This window comes from Alosa alosa, chromosome 6 (genome assembly GCF_017589495.1).
Source record: "Alosa alosa isolate M-15738 ecotype Scorff River chromosome 6, AALO_Geno_1.1, whole genome shotgun sequence".
NCBI classification, from domain to species: domain Eukaryota; kingdom Metazoa; phylum Chordata; class Actinopteri; order Clupeiformes; family Clupeidae; genus Alosa; species Alosa alosa.
In genome coordinates, this window is record NC_063194.1 from 14,663,045 (window position 1) to 14,681,169 (window position 18,125).

General features: G+C 50.8%; 1 protein-coding gene across 1 annotated transcript in view; it reads right to left on the reverse strand.

Moving 5' to 3' along the window:
- Positions 1-1,600: 1,600 nt before the first annotated feature.
- shank1 (SH3 and multiple ankyrin repeat domains 1) overlaps positions 1,601-18,125 on the reverse strand; it is a 79,261-nt gene continuing 62,736 nt past the window's right edge. The window contains 14 exon segments of the mRNA XM_048244988.1: positions 1,601-2,107; positions 2,385-3,290; positions 3,402-3,407; positions 6,888-7,117; positions 7,170-8,977; positions 8,980-10,797; positions 11,799-11,919; positions 12,454-12,569; positions 12,797-12,853; positions 13,424-13,450; positions 13,897-13,905; positions 17,103-17,183; positions 17,598-17,733; positions 17,832-17,956. Of these exon segments, the coding sequence (XP_048100945.1) occupies positions 2,020-2,107; positions 2,385-3,290; positions 3,402-3,407; positions 6,888-7,117; positions 7,170-8,977; positions 8,980-10,797; positions 11,799-11,919; positions 12,454-12,569; positions 12,797-12,853; positions 13,424-13,450; positions 13,897-13,905; positions 17,103-17,183; positions 17,598-17,733; positions 17,832-17,956 (5,528 nt within the window). The 3' untranslated portion in view covers positions 1,601-2,019.

An 18,125-nucleotide genomic window follows, 5' to 3' on the forward strand; every position in this document is an offset into this window, starting at 1 on the left:
TATTAAAACAGATGTGAGTGCGCATCCCTTTTGCAGCCTTCCTCTTCCTCTTCCTCCTCTGCTTCTGTAGAAAAAGTGCCATGTGGATTGTCCCGGGGCAGGGGAGGAACGGGACGGGAAAGAGAGAGATTTAGGCAGTTTTGACTCTTTCCTCCTCCTCCCCTCCCCCTCTCCATCTCACTTGTTCTTCCAAATGGGACTGTGACCACCCCCCTCCCACCCCTATGGTAGCATTGGAGTTGTTGGTCTAGCAGTCAGTCAGTTCAGTTCCTCAAGTCTCTTGTAAAAAGTTTGACAATTCTTATAGTATATTTTTTGTACAACGTTACATCTCATCTTACAGAATAGATTTTTTTCAATGTCCATGTCAGTGATGATTCATACAGACATTGAAGGTGTCCCATTATTTCTAATATACGAAAGATTGATTGTGTATGTGAGTGTGTGAATGTATGTGTGTGTGTAGTATACTGTATGTGGAAGGTTTTGTTTTAATTGTTCTGTACATTTGGTGTCTGTTTCCTGTAAGATTGTGTTTGTGTGAGTGTGTGCATGTATGTGTGTATGATCTACTGTTGGTCTGGGCACTTATTTTTGCTACAGATTTGAAATACAGTGACCAGTCTGTATATATATATATATATTTATATATGTATATATGTCATTGTAAGATGATTAAGAAGCTGTAGCGAAATACAACAGAACCCAGAGGTCTCTCTCTGTGGACACCAAGCCCCCCCCCCCCAGTGGTGAGGTAAGAACAAAATAATCAATCATGCTGACTCCTACCAAACACGTCTCCACCAATCACATTCACACTATTACAAAGGGGTGGGGTAGGGTGGGGTGTAGGACAAGGGAGGGATTGGGCTTTTTTTTCAAACTGCTGGGGTAACTTGGTAACCTGGCTGCTGGCGGAGTTCCCCCTCGGATGCGATGCAAACTCTGGCCAAGCCCACAGCGTTCCCAGGTCACTCCACAGTGCGAAGCGAGCCAACCTACTTAACAAGTGCATGCGTAAGTGCCACCGATTAAAAATCTGTTACTCTAAAGTCTTCATCCGCTCCAACGTACACATTTCACCAATCATCCCTCTGGCTTGGGTAGACCTGTCGCCGTCACAGGATGGATTATCTTCTGTGGGTGACAAGGCTCTACAAATCGCCGATGGCAACCACTCCTACTGAAGACTCAGCCAATAGTGTTTGCTTGCACCGAGCTTCGATGATTTGAATTAAGCTGAGAGTTTTCATCCGCAGTAGAGATGGCTCTTTTGAGAAATGAACCCAGAGGCTAAATAAAGCACCGAAACTCAAAGTCACTGACAGTAGTGTGGAGAGACGAGCAGACAGGCTTAGCCTGGTTCTCCTCTGTTTCTACACACACTCTTTCTGAATTGCTCGTTCTAATTCACAAAAGCTAAAAAAAAAAGCTTACAGGTAATTGATTGTTTCGGTTATTTTTGGCTCTTTTTCACCAAGTTGCCTGTTATTTTGGTCATGGTTGGTCATGAATTACCTTTTGTTCATTCAGGATATTTTTCTTAGTGAATGTGCTTGTATAGTTATGTGTCTGTGTGTGTGTGTGTGTGTGTGGGGGGTATACGGATATGTGTTTACGGTATATGTGTTGCTGTGAGGCACGTGCTTGTCAGAGTGTGTGTGTGTGTGTGTGTGCATTTACACATTTAGGTGTATTTGAGTGTATACCCTGGCCATATTCACATATATTTATCTTCAGCCCTTTAGCCATCCAATCCTCAGTTGTGATGCATGTGATGTCTGTTGATGGTGAAGTCCTTACACTCCAGGCCGTACCATTTGAAAATTCACCTTTGATAGCAGCAGTGGTTGAGTCTCTTCTTGCCTCTGCTTTCTTTTTCTTTCTTTCTCGATGTCTCACTCTCTCTTTCTCTCACTCTCTCTCTCCCTCACACACTCACATACACACACGCACACGCACACGCACACGCACACACACACACACACACACTTTCATTGTTCTTTTTTGTACTCCGCCTCAGCTTCTCATTCCCTCATCCCTCCGTCTCTCTGTCTGTCCATCACGAGGAGAGAGAACAGAGATGGGGAAGGGACTGCTGGAGAGCCTTCAAAAGAGTAAAAAAAGGTAAAGCAGGGTTTGTGTTTGATAAGCTGTACCTCTATATCTCAATCTCTTTGCATGCTCTCACTTTCTGTCTCGCTGGTTTTTTTCAACACTTTGGTGCAAAGATCAATCATGCATGTCGCCAAGAGTTGAGTAGTCTGGAATTGGGAGGTATGCCTTGGCAGACACAACTGCACCATCTTTCTCTCTGCACCATCTTTCTCTCTCCCTCTCCCTCCCTCTCTCTCTCTATCTGCCTTATCTCTCACCTCTCTCACCTGTCCATCACGCGGCGCAGTGCCCTCTCGATGTTCATACGGTGGCCCACGCGGGTCACCCCCAAGTCCAGGTAGTCCTCCTTGGTGAGGGAGGGCAGGTGCGTGCCGTCAATCTCGTTGTCCAGGAAGCGCTCGCGGTGCTCGGCCAGGTTCAGGTAGCCCAGCCAGTCAGCCACGTCGTACTTGGTCCAGTAGGGCAGCGGCTTGGAGGCGAAGGGCTTAGAGGGCGAGGGGGGCGGCAGGTGCGGGTAGCTGAGGCATGTGGGGGGCGGTATGGGGTGCAGCGGCGGTGACGACGTCCCCGAGAGGAAGTGCGTGGGCGAGAGCGAGCGCGACACCACCAGCGAGGCGTTGGACGGCGGCGCCCCCGACTGGGCGAAGAGGGGCGGCGACGGCGAGAAGTAGGGATCGCCCAGCGGGTTGGCGGGCGACGGCGGCGTGATGGAGCCGCGCAGGTCGTACAGGCTGCTGTAGAGCGGCGTGGTGGGGAGGATGGGCAGCGAGGAGGGCCGCGGTGGGCCCAGCCTGGGCCTCTCCGATGGCGAGATGAGCGGGCTGGGGGCGCGGCGCCGCTGCTGGACGTCGCCCTTGCGCTCCCGACTAGGGATGAACTGGAACTCCAGCGCTTTGGTGCGGTACACGGGCCGGTGCTTGGGGGACGTCGGATACGGGGAGTAGGCGCTGGGGGAGACGGGCGAATGGGAGCGTGCCGGGGCCGCCTGTGAGAGGCCAGAGGCGCCGGACGGGGGCTGGGGCGAAGGTGACCGCGCCCAGCTGGAGTAGTGACCCGACTGGGAGCCGGCGGTTGGGGAGGGGGCCAGGGACGGCTGGGAGTGCGACATGGGGGAGGGAGACGGGGACCGGACAGAGGGAGGGCTCAGGGCAGCCGTGGAGTCCTCGGAGAACCTGAGGGAGGGAGAAAGGAAGGAGGTGAAGTCGAGCATGAGACATGGCAGAGCTGGAGACAGATAGACATGAGACTGTAAGTAAAGAGTGCACGGTCTCTGGGCACGTTACCTGTGTCTAGGTGATTGACACACAGACAGATGTTGGGGATGAGTAAGCGCAAACACACAGTTGGTGGGGGAGGGAGGACACAAAAAGAGAGGCAGAGTTTAAGCACAGACACAACAAACACACTCGACTGCAATATGCACACACCTTACAGACAAATAAAGCACACATTTCCAGCCACTGACACAATAATAAACAGACACTAAACAATTTAACAGTGGTTCTGATAACACAGTAGCAGGGCTATGGGGAACCTTATAACATGAAAATAAGACAAACATTACGAAAAACATTACATTATTGCAACAATAACACATTGGCAATTCCATTAGCTGAAAACAGTAGGCTAATATTTATCTATTTACAGGGCAAACTAAAGTGCCTCCACTGACTGTCATTTAGTATACAGTAGACTGCCCTGAAGTATACAATGCTGACATTTTTTTTTAAAAACAGCTGAAGCCATTACTCCCTTCACCCTTTCCATCTTAAAGTCTAAACCAGGGGTCGCAACCCACAACTGTCTGCCTCTTCACCCCCTTCATGTTTGGATACTGTCTGTCCACTAGCCACTTTTTACCACTGTCTTTCTGCCTCACTGTTTGCCTGCTATATTAGCACATATGCATAACCCCTCCCTCCATGCCACAGCCGAATTGTGGCCACACTTATACCTTTTCTTAATATAGTTATATATATATAGTTTTTTTTTATATTACCTTGCCTAGTCTGATATGTCCATATTTATTTTATGCTGGTCTCTAGACTTTATTCTTGCACTGTTGCACTGTTGGACTTACTCATTTGCACCATCACCATGACACTCACTCACACAGAGCCCCTTACCTTACCTTACTATGCACAGAGAATCACAGGCTCAGTCCCTGCCTCAGTCATTGCAAGCGCCTCTTGATTAATCACCCACTATGTGGATACTGTTTTTAGAATTGATTTAGATCAAGTGTTATTTAGTATAATTTGTATTTTAGTATATTTAGTATATTCTTTATTTTCTACTGTCCTTATTGCTTAGTTGTGTTTTTTATATTATATACTTTTAATTACTTTTTTCTGCTGTTAGTGAATGTGTGCGTGATGTCTGTATGCTACTGAGACCTTGAATTTCCCCTGGAGATCAATAAAGTATCTATCTATCTATCTATCTATCTACTCTCTCAAGAGGCTCCCTGGCTTTGTCTAAAAATGGAAATGAGTGAAATATTTCACAGTTTGATACCTTTTGGTAGAGCACACTTTAAGACAACATATCTTACCAAAAAATCCAACTGTTTTGAGTTTAAACATATGGAGCCATATCTACCACTTGAGTAGCTACTACATGTTAAGCACAAAATATTTGCTCAGTACCCCTGTAATGTTGAAGGCCACACCTTCTCATCATACGCGATTTAAGAAATTAATTTACACGATTTCGGCCATATTTTGTGGAGTCACATCTACCAAGTCAAAAGTAAGACTTTTTTTCTTCATTATTATGTTAAAATGAAGTGGAATAACACATGTATTAACTATATTAAATATATATTTTTTCATGATCAAATAATTTTTTGAAAACATGCTCAACAAAACAGTTGATGAATTCATTATATTAAGCATTATATACTGTTTTTAAATGTATACTACTACTGTAAACACAGCATATATATATGTGTAAAAAGCATATAAGCATGAAATATATCAAATATGCTTAAGTATGCAATTCAATGCAATTCAATACATTTTGGTCTGTACCATGAAGGGGAAACTGATTCAACTATATAAACCATATATTTTCTGAAAGCTTAGACCATCAGGATGTGATCTAACATGACATGAGACATGTTCCATCCTCCTCATAGTATCCTCCTAGTATGTTGCCCATACATAATATATTGGGTATTGGTAAATAGTGTATATGGCTAATACCGTTTTAGGCTATCATGTGATGAGGCGGGTGACAAATGTCAAAACCCATGTTAGTTCACATCTTGAGGGTATATGATTTCAGACAATATATGGTTTAGGTGGTTTAATTTGTTTTTCCTTCAAGATACAGCCCAAAATGTATCAGCAATATGCTTAATTTACTAATACCCAATGTGTTATGTTTGGGCAACATACTAATGAGGAGGGTAGGACAAGTTTCATGTCATGTTAGATCATATCCTGAGAGTATACGCTTTCAGAAAATATATGGTTTATATAGTTGAATCATTTTTCTCTTCATGGTCCAGGCCAAAATGTATTATGTATAAATTTTCTTCACCTAAATCCATAAAATCCCATTCATTTCAATGGGGGATTTACTTAAGTGGTCTACCAGGTACAGTGGGAATGAGTTTATTTCTTGTTAACATGATTTTTTCTTAAACTCTGGGACCAGGGCTACAAGATAATACTACTTTTTTCAGATAACTGAGTTTTACCATAAACTGGGGCCTCAACCGTTTGGTAGAGGTTCATAGAAATTGAATGGGAGGGTCCCAGGATGGGGCAGCCGTGGCCTACTGGTTAGTGCTTCGGACTTGTAACCGGAGGGTTCCCGGTTTGAACCCTGACCAGTAGGCATGGCTGAAGTGACCTTGAGCAAGGCACCTAACCCCTCACTGCTCCCCGAGCGCCGCTGTTGTTGCAGGCAGCTCACTGGGCCGGGATTAGTGTGTGCTTCACCTAACTGTGTGTTCACTGTGTGCTAAGTGTGTTTCACTAATTCACGGATTGGGATAAATGCAGAGACCAAATTTCCCTCACGGGATCAAAAGAGTATATATACTTATACTTATACTTATACTTATATACTTTGAAAAAAATCACAGTTTTTTTATACTACAGCCTAATAGAGCAAGATAAAACAAACAAAAACAAAATTTTCACTTTTATCATGGTGTGCCAGTTAAAGGGTTTTAATGTGTCCTGGTGTGCGTATGAATTCATCTGCTTCTTTCTTGTCCTTCAAATCTCTTGCCAACCCCACCTCATTTCAGTATCTTCTAGTAGTACTTGCTTTAGGGGGTATCGGATCTCAGTTCTGTTAAGCATCTAGAAACCGTTTTTTAAATTTTCTTGATACAGTTGAAATAAATTGAATCGATCAAGGAACAAGCCTGAGTTCTGAAACCAGGGATTTCTTTTCAAGAGCTAGATGTGAATAAAACATACTTGTCCTTCAATCCTGCTCTAAACACACTGTGATTGCTCTTAGAAACCATAAATTCACATGGCTACAAATGCCTCAATAATCTTGAGAAGAATCAGTATTGCCATGGTTCACTCCCTCTCACACACACACACACACAAAGCACAGAGAACATAAACAAGCACATAAACAAGCTGCACTGAGAGTAACATAACAAATGCTTTACTGCCTCAGTCATGTTTTATTCCACAGCCCACTGTGTCAGCAGTACTCACAGGCACACCATGACACACACACACTCACACACACACGCACACTCACACACACACACACACACACACACAGACAATTACCTGTGTCTGGCAAGTGACCTCTGGCTGCCCCAGCTCTCAATGCCTTTGTTCCTCTCGTGCAGCTTGCTGCTCAGCTCATTGATGATGCTGGCCTTCATGCCGGACATGGGCGGGTGCATCTTGCGCCCCTCGATGAAGCTCTGCGCTCCACCCTCGTCCCTGCCGGAGGCCCCTGTGGACATCTGCGTCCCGTCGCCCCACATGGACTTCATCTCGGCGTCTTGGGGCCTCTCAGAGTAATGCAACATCGAGGGTGACTGAGGTTCCCGACTCCCCGCAGGCGTAGCTGTCTCTCTGCCTGCCGCTCTGCCGCTGCCGCTTCCGCCTCTGCCTCTTCGTCATCGTCATCCTCCTCCTGGCTGCTTTCTGGGCGACGGAGGCAGCTGGTGCCGCGGCTGGTCTGCCCGGCGGCCACGCCTCAGCGGTGGCGTGCACTTTGGGGTAGGTGGAGACGGCCGAGCCGCTAGAGGCGGCTGAGGTGGACGCGGCGGCAGCAGCGTTGGCGGCCGTCTTGGTGTTGTGCATCTCGAAGGACTGTCCATCCAGGTAGCTCATGTAGGACTCGAGCAGGTCGGTGCTGGTGCGGTCGCTCTCGCTGGGCAGCACACCGCCGCCCCGCTCCAGCCGCTCGGCACGGCTCATGGCCAGGATGCTGTCCAGGTGGTGGTCACTGCTACTGCGGCTGTCCAGCTCCTCGATGCCCGAGTCCACCACTGTCTCCTGCGACTCGCCGACGCTCTTGGAGGATGTGGTGGAGGCAACTGTGGGTGTCCGGTGGTCGGACCCCCGTCGGATCCCACCGCCCGTGGCCACTGTGGAGACCGTGGCCGGGCGCTCACTCGGCGCGGAGCTGGTCACGGAGGCGGCGCTGGACGTGGCGGTAGCAGTGGCCAGCGAGACGCCCCTGAGGGCAGCAGAGGATGCAGACGTGGGCACGGGCGACGGGCTTCGGTAGGCGGGTGGAGGAGGCACTGTGCTGATGGACTGGGGTGGAGGGGTGGGGGAGGAGGCCCGTCCCGTCACCGAGTGGGTGCTGTTGTACAGGTGGTGCTGTGCCTGTGTCTGGGAGAGGCCGTAGGACCGGTGGTGGTGGTAGGCAGAGGTCGACGTCGGAGGAGGTGGAGGTGAGACGCTGGGTGGGGGAGGAGGACCGGACGGCTGGAGGGCCGAGGAGTGGGAGGTGTGGGAGTGGCCGTGGGATGGGGAGGCCGGGTGCTGGATGTGGGGGGAGGAGGGCGAGGGGGCCGACTGAGTCAAGTTGGCCACCTCGCTGTCATAGGACGTGAGGCTGGACGTGGTAGAGTCTCCAGCCTGGGGGGAGGGCAGGGGCGTGTGCGGTGAGTATCCGGTCAGGATGTAGGACTCCTTCTGGGGTGGTGGGGGCGGAGGAGGTGGAGGAGGCGGAGGTGGCGGAGGGGGCTGGGGGACGCTGTACTGCTGCTGCTGTTGGAGGTGCTGCTGCTGCTGTTGGAGGTGCTGCTGCTGTTGAAAGTGCAGCTGCTGTTGCTGTTGCCGTGACACCATGCTGTTGGCCACCAGGCTGGCGTAGGCGCTCATGCCACTCGACGGGATGCCCCGGTCGAAGCTGTTGGCGAACTCCAATGGCGGAGGCAGTGGGTCGGCGAACACAAACTCGTCGTCGGCATCCACGGATGGCGCGGGGGGTGGGAGGACCATGATGCCAGAGCCACCGGCGGCAGCAGCGGTGCCCCGTTCGCCCGCTCCTCCTCCTCCCTGGGTCTGGCTGGTCACAGCTGGTGGGGAGGGAGGTGTGAGAGACAGGATGTAGGAGCCCGCTTCGCTCTCCATGCGCAGGAAGGACGGCCGCCGTGGTTGCTGGGATGCCTGCTGCTGCTGCTGTTGTTGTAACTGATGCTGCTGCTGTTGTTGTAACTGCTGCTGCTGCTGTTGTGGCGGCGTCTGCGATCGCTGTGCCCGCTCCGCGTCTCTCTCCCGGGACCTCTCGCGCTGGCGCTCCCGCTCCTTGTAGCTGGGCTGGTAGTGCTGCTGCTGGGCCTGGTAGTGGTAGTGCTGATGGGACCGCCTTTGTCTTCCGAAGCGGGACTCGCAACCCTCCAGGGCGCATGGCGCCCGCTTCCACCTCCTCCGCCTCCCGCTGGTCCGCTGGTCTCCCGCTCGCGATCCGAGCCGGACCCGTCCTCGCCCCAGCGCAGGATCCTGGGCGAGGGCGGCCGCGTGGACGTGGTGGTGGCCGCCAGCGAGGACGAGGTGACCAGGTAGGAGGAGGTGCCCGAGGAGTGCGAGGGCGTCGAGGATGAGGCCGCCGGGCTGGCGGACGGGTACACGCCCACGCTGGACAGCTGCCGGGTGAACATGTGCTCGGCTCCTCCGCCTGCCGTCCGGTCGCGCCGCATGCGGCTGTCGTCCTTCAGGGCGCGCTCCCGGGCGGCCAGGGCTAGGCCCAGCGGCGACGATGGGTCCAGGACCTTCCCCGTCAGCGGGTGGATGAAGGTGGTGGTGTGCTGCAGCTGCTGCTGTTGTTGCTGCTGCAGCTGCTGCTGTTGAGTCCGAATGCCGGCACCGTAGAAGTCGACCGGGACCGACTTGGGCTGGTAGTCGCCCATCTGCCCCGTGGCGGTTGTGGAGTACTCGGGCAGCCCGAAGGCCGGCGGCATGCTGCGGGCCTGGTGGATGAAGGTGTCGCCCGAAAACATGCCCTCGTCTATGGACTTGGACGGGCGCAGGCGGGGGGTGGGCTGGGCGCCCAGCTGATGCTGCTGGGAAGCTCCCACTCTTCCTCCAGCGCCCACTCCGCCTCCTCCTCCTGCTACTCCTCCTCCAACCATCGCACCCCCGACGTCCTCCTCGGCCGAGAGGAAGAAGGAGGCACTCTTCCGGCGTGCCTCGTGGAAGCGTTCGCGATCACGCCGGGCCGCCCCGACGATGGCGGCGCCGAACTGGCTGGTGAAGTCCATGCTGTCCTGTGCCCGGATGGAGGGCAGCGACGGGGGCAGAGCCGGGGGCATGGAGGGGGGTGGCGGAGCTGGCGTGGACGGGGGAGCGGGCGGTGTGACGGCCGGGGGTGGCGGGGCCGCTCCGGGCGGGGGCTGAGAGCCGTCGGCATCTGCGGAGGTGCCCTGGGGAGGCTCGGCCTCCACGCTGCTGCCCTGGCTGCTGCGGCCGCTGCTGCTGGTGGAGGGCGCCTTGACGATGATGGTGGGGATGGGGATGGAGCTCTTCTCCACCGAGCCCTTCCCTCCCAGGGCCGCCAGCTGGGCCGAGCGCATGTCCTCCACCTTGGACTGCTTGACCAGAGGGCCCTTCCCCCGCCGGGCGCCGCCCTTCGGCACGCCACCACCACCACCACCGCCCGCCCCTGCTCCAACCCCACCGCCACCCCCTGCGCCGGCGGCCCCTCGCTGGTCCCCAGGACCCCGTGGCTGGCCCTGGGATGCCTGCATCTGCTGCTGGGGCATCACTGTGGCGATGCTGGTCGGGGGCACGGCATTACTGTAACCCCTCCTCAAGCCCGCCGCTTTCCCTCCACCCATGCCCATACCGGCAGCACCCCCGGCCCCCGACACCCCGCCCACTTCACCTGGGTAGCCAATCACCTTTCGGGAGGCGGTCCTAGTGGGTGCCTGGTGGGCGTAGGAGGCGGCGGTGTGGTCAGGCGGTGGGCCTCCGCCACCCCTGTCCCTGCCGGTGTAACCGGACTGCTGGTAGAGCTGGTAGTGTGCGGAGGTGGCGGTGGACTGGGACACGGACACGGCGGACGACTGCTGGGCAGTCTTGCCCCTCCAGCCGAGGGGAGGCGCCGAGGAGAAGGGGGGGTCGGGCGGAGCCGTGGTCGGGGGTGGGGGGATTTCGTCTGAGCCAGGGACGGATAAGCTGCGCGCAAACTTCATGCCCGGAGGATGGAGGTACGACTTCTCCTCCTCAGGGACCCCTACAGGGAGTTGGAGAAAAGAAGAGATGAAAGAGAGGCGGAGAGAAGGAGAAAAAGAGGGAGAAAGAGAAAGAAAGAAAGAAAGAAAGAAAGAAAGAAAGAGAGAAATAGAGGGAGGAAGAAGGGGAGGGATGGAGGAGTCATAGGAGCAGTAGATTGAGTGAAAGATGTCAGAGGGGGAGATGTTGATGATGAGAGGATGAATTCACCTTGAGGAAAAGAGTGGAACAATGATGGAGAGAACAAGGCCACATGATGGACAGAGCAGCCTGTGAACAGATGACATGGAAGAGGGAGAGAGAGTTTATATGAACGGGACATGGAAACATGTGGAGAGGAGGGCACCTGGTAGATGGCATGCGCAAAATGAGAGGAGGATTCTGACTGTGAGTCTGAAATGATTGACATAAGAACACATGCCATCAGGGTACAAGTGAGAGTGTCCATTTTGAAGTTGGTCTGTCTGCCTGGTCATGTTCAAAGATGTGCTTTCATCTTATGTGTTATGTTTCATGAGAATGATATCATTTGCCTGCCCAACATCAATGTTTCACCATTTAATTTCCTCAAACATAACTAACTTAATTGACATGAAATTGTCCACTTCTACATAGTTCTAGTATGGAGACTTGAACATGGACACTTGTTGCTTATTCCAGGGTAGCTGCATTACTTCTCTTGTCTAAATAGATGAGCTTATTCTACCCCTGCACACACCGAATGGCACTGTCAATTGTCAGTCACTGGACACACACAGAAACTCAAACACACATTAAGCATAGATTTGACTCCGCTGAAGCTAAAGACTCACTCTAGAGCAAGACAGATAATGCCACAACCTGCTATCCCTTTTTTTAGCGCTACATGTGCTATAGCCCCCAGACGCCGCTACTGCACAGAGAAAGAGGACTAGGGCACGTGGAGGTTGCGCAGACAGAGGCTTGAGGTGGGGCGGACAAACAGACAGGCAGACAGACAGCTGGGAGGTCGGACAGTCTCACCGATGGACTTCTGTCGCAGCATACCGTGAGGAGGGGCGTGGCCAGAGGCAAACTGGCCCCGGTCATAACCAAGCCCTGCCCCAGACGACATCATCCCCATCCCCGACTGGTCATAATTTGGCTGCATAAGGAGAGCGAGAGGAGGAGGGAAGCACAGTCATACCACAGACAGACAGACAGACAGACAGACAGACAGACAGACAGACAGAGCCTGCATTATATCACCAGTAATGGGCTTGAATTTCAACAAGTGCCACACACCACCACCACAGTGGATAACATCAGACTACTCAAATATCATTTTACCAATATGTGAATTACTGCTCCCTTGTGGTGAAGATTTGCCCACACAGACAATTAAAATGATATGGAGAGTTTATGAATGCACTTTCAAATAGGGGTAAGTGAGACATTAGAGCCGTAATTGAGTTCAGTTTGAGTTTGTGTTTACACAGCTCATGTGATTCAGTGTTCTGGAATCATAGACACACACATACATTATGCAGTTTAAATGGAACTTCGCCACACATACATTGGCATACATACACAACCACACGCACAAACACACACACACACACACACACACATACACAGAGCACTACATATAGGCTGCATTATGTAAATATATGTAAAAATATACATTATACATGCATACCTCATTGCCGTAAAAGCTGCGGCCTCGCTCTCTCTTTGACCCCTGCGCCCGAACCCCCGGCCCCTCATTGGTGCTGATTGTCTGTTGAGCTGCAGCCAAAATCTCATCCAGTTTATCTGAGGAACAGACAAGACAAAGTGACTCTCTGGATTTTAGGAACTCACACACAAAAAATGTTTCCAAAGAGCTGTTTTGCTAAATGCAGGATTACTCCTAGAACCTGGGCCAAGTTTGTCTACATTTGAAGAACTACTTTTTTGTATCAATCTAATATAGGGACTTTGGCTGTTTGGGAAACTAGTCCAAAACCACATAGCCACAGGAATGTCACAGACAGACTTACTCAAAGCCATCTGATAGACTGTCCTCTTCTTCTCGGTAACTTGGGAGGATTCGAACTCTATGAATATAACACATTAAAAAGTGTACATTAATAGGTTATCTGCAGAAATAATGAAGTCATACTATCCAGTGTCCTGTGTTTCAACTTGGCAAGTAGCTAGTCTCTTAAAAAGGATTGAGGAGGTTGATTTGATGACCCACTTGCTTTGCAAACATCCACAGCACAGCTGACTCTAATATAAACTGGCAGTGCAACCGGAAAGTTTTCAGACTCAAGTTTTCCACATTTTGCTGTTTCAAACTCATCTTAAAATGGATTAAATTGATTGAACTTTCCGGTTGCACTGTTTTTGAGGATGTTCTGTTGTAAAACCAATATGTTAAATAGCCTGGGTGGCCAATTCGGAATGAATTTCAGGATATCAGGACAGAAACCTTCCTAAAACAATGAATAAAAACACTTACTAAATATTAACACTTTAACATCTGTGTCACCATGTTTCCCAATTAATTATTTTTCTCAAATGACTTCTTTCACATTACAGTCATCTCTATGCCCAGTCATCAAACCTTGTGTTCAGCAATTGTGTGTGTAGGTGTGGGTTAGTGCACAGACTGGTCATCGTACCTGATTTTTTTTTCCATGGCGTAGCAGCTGCAGATGGGAAAAGAAGAGAGACAGGGCTCAGTATTCCACAGGCATATGGCCAGTGCGCATTGCTACGGATATTTATGCTCACTCCAATCACAGCTATATCCCCTAACAACAATAATACGACTGCGCTCTCACTGGGTCCATTACAGTATGTTACCACTGGCTCTGCAGAATACTACACACACACACACACACACACACACAGATACTAACCATCCGCCACTGCCTTTAAGCACACCCAGAAACTCACACAGAAAGTAATTTATCTCTACGTATTTTCTTTGATCACATACATAAAAACAGGCAAACACGATGTCTGAAAAGACACACTCATTCTCTTACTCTCTCACAGGACATTGCATGCACGCGCACACACACACACACACACACACACAGACACACACACACACACACACACACACACACACACACACCATGCAGCTCACCTCTGTCCACTGTTAGGTGTCAGCAGGGACGGACAAAGAGAGGAGAAGGGTCAGAGGTGTTAGTGGTTAGAGCACAACTACAGCACATGTTGAACACGAGAGTGCAGGGAAGGGGTTTTAAGAGTCACCAGTGAGGGTGTGTGTTCATATGAGAATATTATATTTATATTATATTAATGTAAGACTGTGTAGTGCGAGTGTGTGTGTGGTGTGTAAGTGAGTGAGTGTGAGTGTGTGTGTGTGTGTGTGTGTGTGTGTGTGCGCTAGTGCCCATGCTCATGTGCTTGCGTGACTAAGTGCTTCATAGTTATAACAAGCATGACAAATGTCTTTATCAGGGAGGGGAGTTTGAGCTGCATTGACTATCAGATGAGCCTCTTGTCGGAGCCATAATGCTTCCAGGGTGCGTGAGCGTCTTGAGCGAGTCGGTGGAAGTCCTCGGGGGGCTCAGACTTGTGACTAATCATCAGCAATGGATAAAGACCAAAAAGCCCATCACGTGTGCGAATGTCTCAAAAGAAACGACAACAAATCTCAACAAATATCCAACCCGACGAGCAGTGATTTACATAAACACCCCTTCGGAGAAAAGTGTGTGTTGCTCTCTGGTGCATCTTCCCCCAGCTCGTCTGTTACACCACCAGAAAAGTAAAGTTCGAACAGCACTCAGGTCATGGGGCTTGATGCTAAGGCAACACAAACATCCTGATGAACATGCACAGCTGTGCTGTGCGGCTCTTTGAATAAAATGCAAATATTTATGTGAGATGTGAAGATGTAAATAAGTCGAGGAGTTGACGAAGCGATAAAAACAAAAAGGGCTCCGGCGGCCATCTGTGCGGTGAGGCCACGCGGAGGTGAGTCCGGACACTGCAGCTGGCGTAGAGGTCAGGTGAGCGAGATCCACTCTCCCCCACCCCCTCCTAAAAACGCCGCCGTCCTCGCCCGCCAAAAAATAAAAAGAGCTCCCGAGTGCTGCAGTCAGCATATGGTCGAACCCGGCGGCCCTTGGGGAGGACATTCGTCCGCACGGATCAATTCTCTCTCTGCCACAGGTGCGTCAGCCATAATCGATTGCTCACGGCATTTTTGACATGAAAATGACAAACAGCTGGACCATTCCTACCTCCTGAGGTGACAGTCTTCATTTAAATAAGCGCAAATGATGCCCGAGAACCATCGATATGTCAAACCACCACTTTAACAACCTTTGTTTTCTTTTAGCAACTTATTTGGTTTTGTTTTGTCTACCGGTCTTTACTTAGCAGACATAACACAATCTAGAAGACATCTCAAAGAATACAGCAATATCACTGTATGAAATGTACAACATAATAGGACCAATCTGCTACCATAGATACTATATATTACTGACAAACACAGAGGATGTCCTTCAAAAATCAGTGATTCACCTGAGCTACAACAGGAAGAGGAGGCAGTATGTGTCAAGCAAGACCTGTATGAGAGAAGACTACGTATGTGTTGAAAATAGTGACCTTGTGTGGGATTTGGTGGGTTTGGGAAAGAATGTTCCCAAGAAGAGGTTCCTAACTGGGCCCTGATTCCTTGCTGGTGAATATGTAAGCCTTGTATCGCATTGCTGTGCCACTTGTTGGTGTATCGCTGGAGACTACTTCAAAGTGAGACTGAAATATTCGCTTCCTTGACAATACAAATAGGGGTTTGTATTTGAGGCTGCCTTCAAGTTATTCCCTAAAAACCTGTGCAATTCTTTCAACAGAAAACTAACTGGGAGGCTTTGGGCAACAAAAATTGTGTTCGGAGGGTGGCAGGTTCACACTGAGTGAGTGGCGTGGTGGTTTGCGGTTTGCTTGGAGACAACTCAACAGCTGACACTTTCGCTGGCGAACGCGATGCCAAACAGCATGTGAGTCATAGTGAGACAGCAGGACAGACTCGAGCAGCTTAGAGCACAGGCGAGCGAGCGATTGAGCGAGTGAGATACGATTCCCTTTTTGGTCAGCGTTGGTTGCGCTAGCTAGCCCCCATGATACCGAACAGAGCAAATGGAAGAGCCAGTGGGGTATTTACTCGTTGTCAGGGGAATAAACAGGTAAACAGACTTATAATAAACAGATAAACAGACCTATACGGACTACACGATCAGATCTCAGCACATACTACAGGCAGGAGGACTGCTGGTGACTGGTGGTGGATGGTTTTTATGATTAAAAGAACCCACCAGCGCCGGTTAATTAACTGAAGTCAGCTGTAGGAGTTTTAATTCTCGGTTGTTATCAGCATGGCATCGCGGCGCTTAATCGGCCTCAGCTCGGTCGCCAGCGTGCCCACGGCGAGAGCGGCCAGGCAGGCGGGGCGCGCAGAGCGCAGCCTTTTCCCTTTCAAGGGACGCCTACCCTACAGAGGGGTTGCCGTGGCAACGTGGGCACACACACACACACACACACACATACACACGGCACTGGATCTCTGTGTGTGTTTTCTTTTGTTTTTCACCGGATTGGAGGAGTAGTGGGGTTGTTGAGGGGTGGGGTGGGGGTCTGTTCAGAGGAGGGGACAGTGGGGGGAGAGGGCGGGGGTGAGGTAGGGGCACTAGATCAAGCTGAGAAGGGTGCAGGCGGTAAGCCGGGGGGAGAATCGAGGGGGAGCGGGGCAGTGAGGGGGCACATGGGGGTGCGTGGAAAAGGAGGGCTTTTACTGGCGAGGGGGCAGCTGGGGGGGGGGGGGGGTTACCTGTAGTGGGGGTGCTGGTAGTGACAGTGTGGAACCTCTGAAAGAACAGTGAAATGCATTGAGACTCTCATCCACACTTTCTGCACCTCCTCTTCCTCCTCCTATTATCTCCCACCATACTTCTCCTTCTCTATCCAACTCTGTCCCTGCACTACCCATAGTGCACTGCTGCAGTCTTCACAGTCCCTTGGCTCTCCTTTTCCTCTTCCCCTTTCCTTCAGGTTCCATCCCCCTGCCTCTTGTGCCCAGCTCTGCCCGCTCCCCTCAGCTCACCTGACCTCCTTTTTCTCCCTCCCTCCTTCTCACTCCTCACATCCCAATCCTCCCCTCTTCACCTCCATTTCCTCTCCTCAGCTGATGGCTGGAAAAGCCCTCGTCCTTCCATCGTCCCCCCCCCTTCTTGCTGGCCCTTTCATCCTCTGTCCTGCTATCTCCATCCCCACCCCCCACTCTCTTCCTACTTATTCTCCTGCCTTTGTGCTGAGTCTTACCCATCTCCTCCAGCTCCGAGGTCATGGATTTGGAGCGCAGGGCTATTGCCGGCGTGCTCAGACGCTTACTCTGTTGAGGGACTGTGGATAGAGGGAGAGAAAAGAAGAAGAGAGAGAGAGAGAGAGAGAGAGAGAGAGAGAGAGAGAGAGAGAGAGAGGGAGAGACAGTGAGAGGGAGGGAGGAAGAGTTCTGTCACCAGACTCCTCATCATACAGCTGTCTTCATTAGACTCACCACTAGCAATAGCATTGTCATATTTGCATGCTTGTTTATTAAGGCTAATAAACAATCAGCAGCATGACAACATTCTTCAGTGGACACAGTGGAACCTTTACTTGTGATACTAAACATTGATAGCATCATCATCATCATCGGCATCATCAACATCATTAGAATCATCTGCATCATCATCATCATCATCATCATCATCATCGCCACCAACAGTATTTTTACTCGTCTCTTTATCATTGTCAGTAGAAGCAGCACTTTCTTACTTTTCTTTCTGGTGCCATCGTCCAAGTCAGGATTGCGAGTTACCATGACGACCTTCACCATCAGGCTGTTGCCACCTTGCCGGATCATGTTGACCACCTGTCTGTGGCCTACCTTAACCACATTCTGCCCATTCACCTGGATAGGCAGAGAGAGAAAGAGGGGGATAGTGAGGGACTTCATCCTAACCCAATAATAAAAGTACTACATGTCCCAAGATTCAACTCTGCACAAACCTCAATGAGGAAGTCTCCCATTCGCAGGCCCGCTCTCCAGGCCACACCCCCCTCGTCAACAGACTCGAGGTACTGCAGTGCTGGGAACGCCGGAGTGGGAGTGAACTCCTCAATGGGTGTCTGGGCTGCAATGACAGGATCACACACACACACACACACACACACACACACACACACACACACACACACACACACAGACACAGACACAGACAAACACACACAGACAAATGCACACACATCAGCAGAGTATCTGAGTCAGAAACCCCTGCAGAGGCTGCACACACTCATATCCAT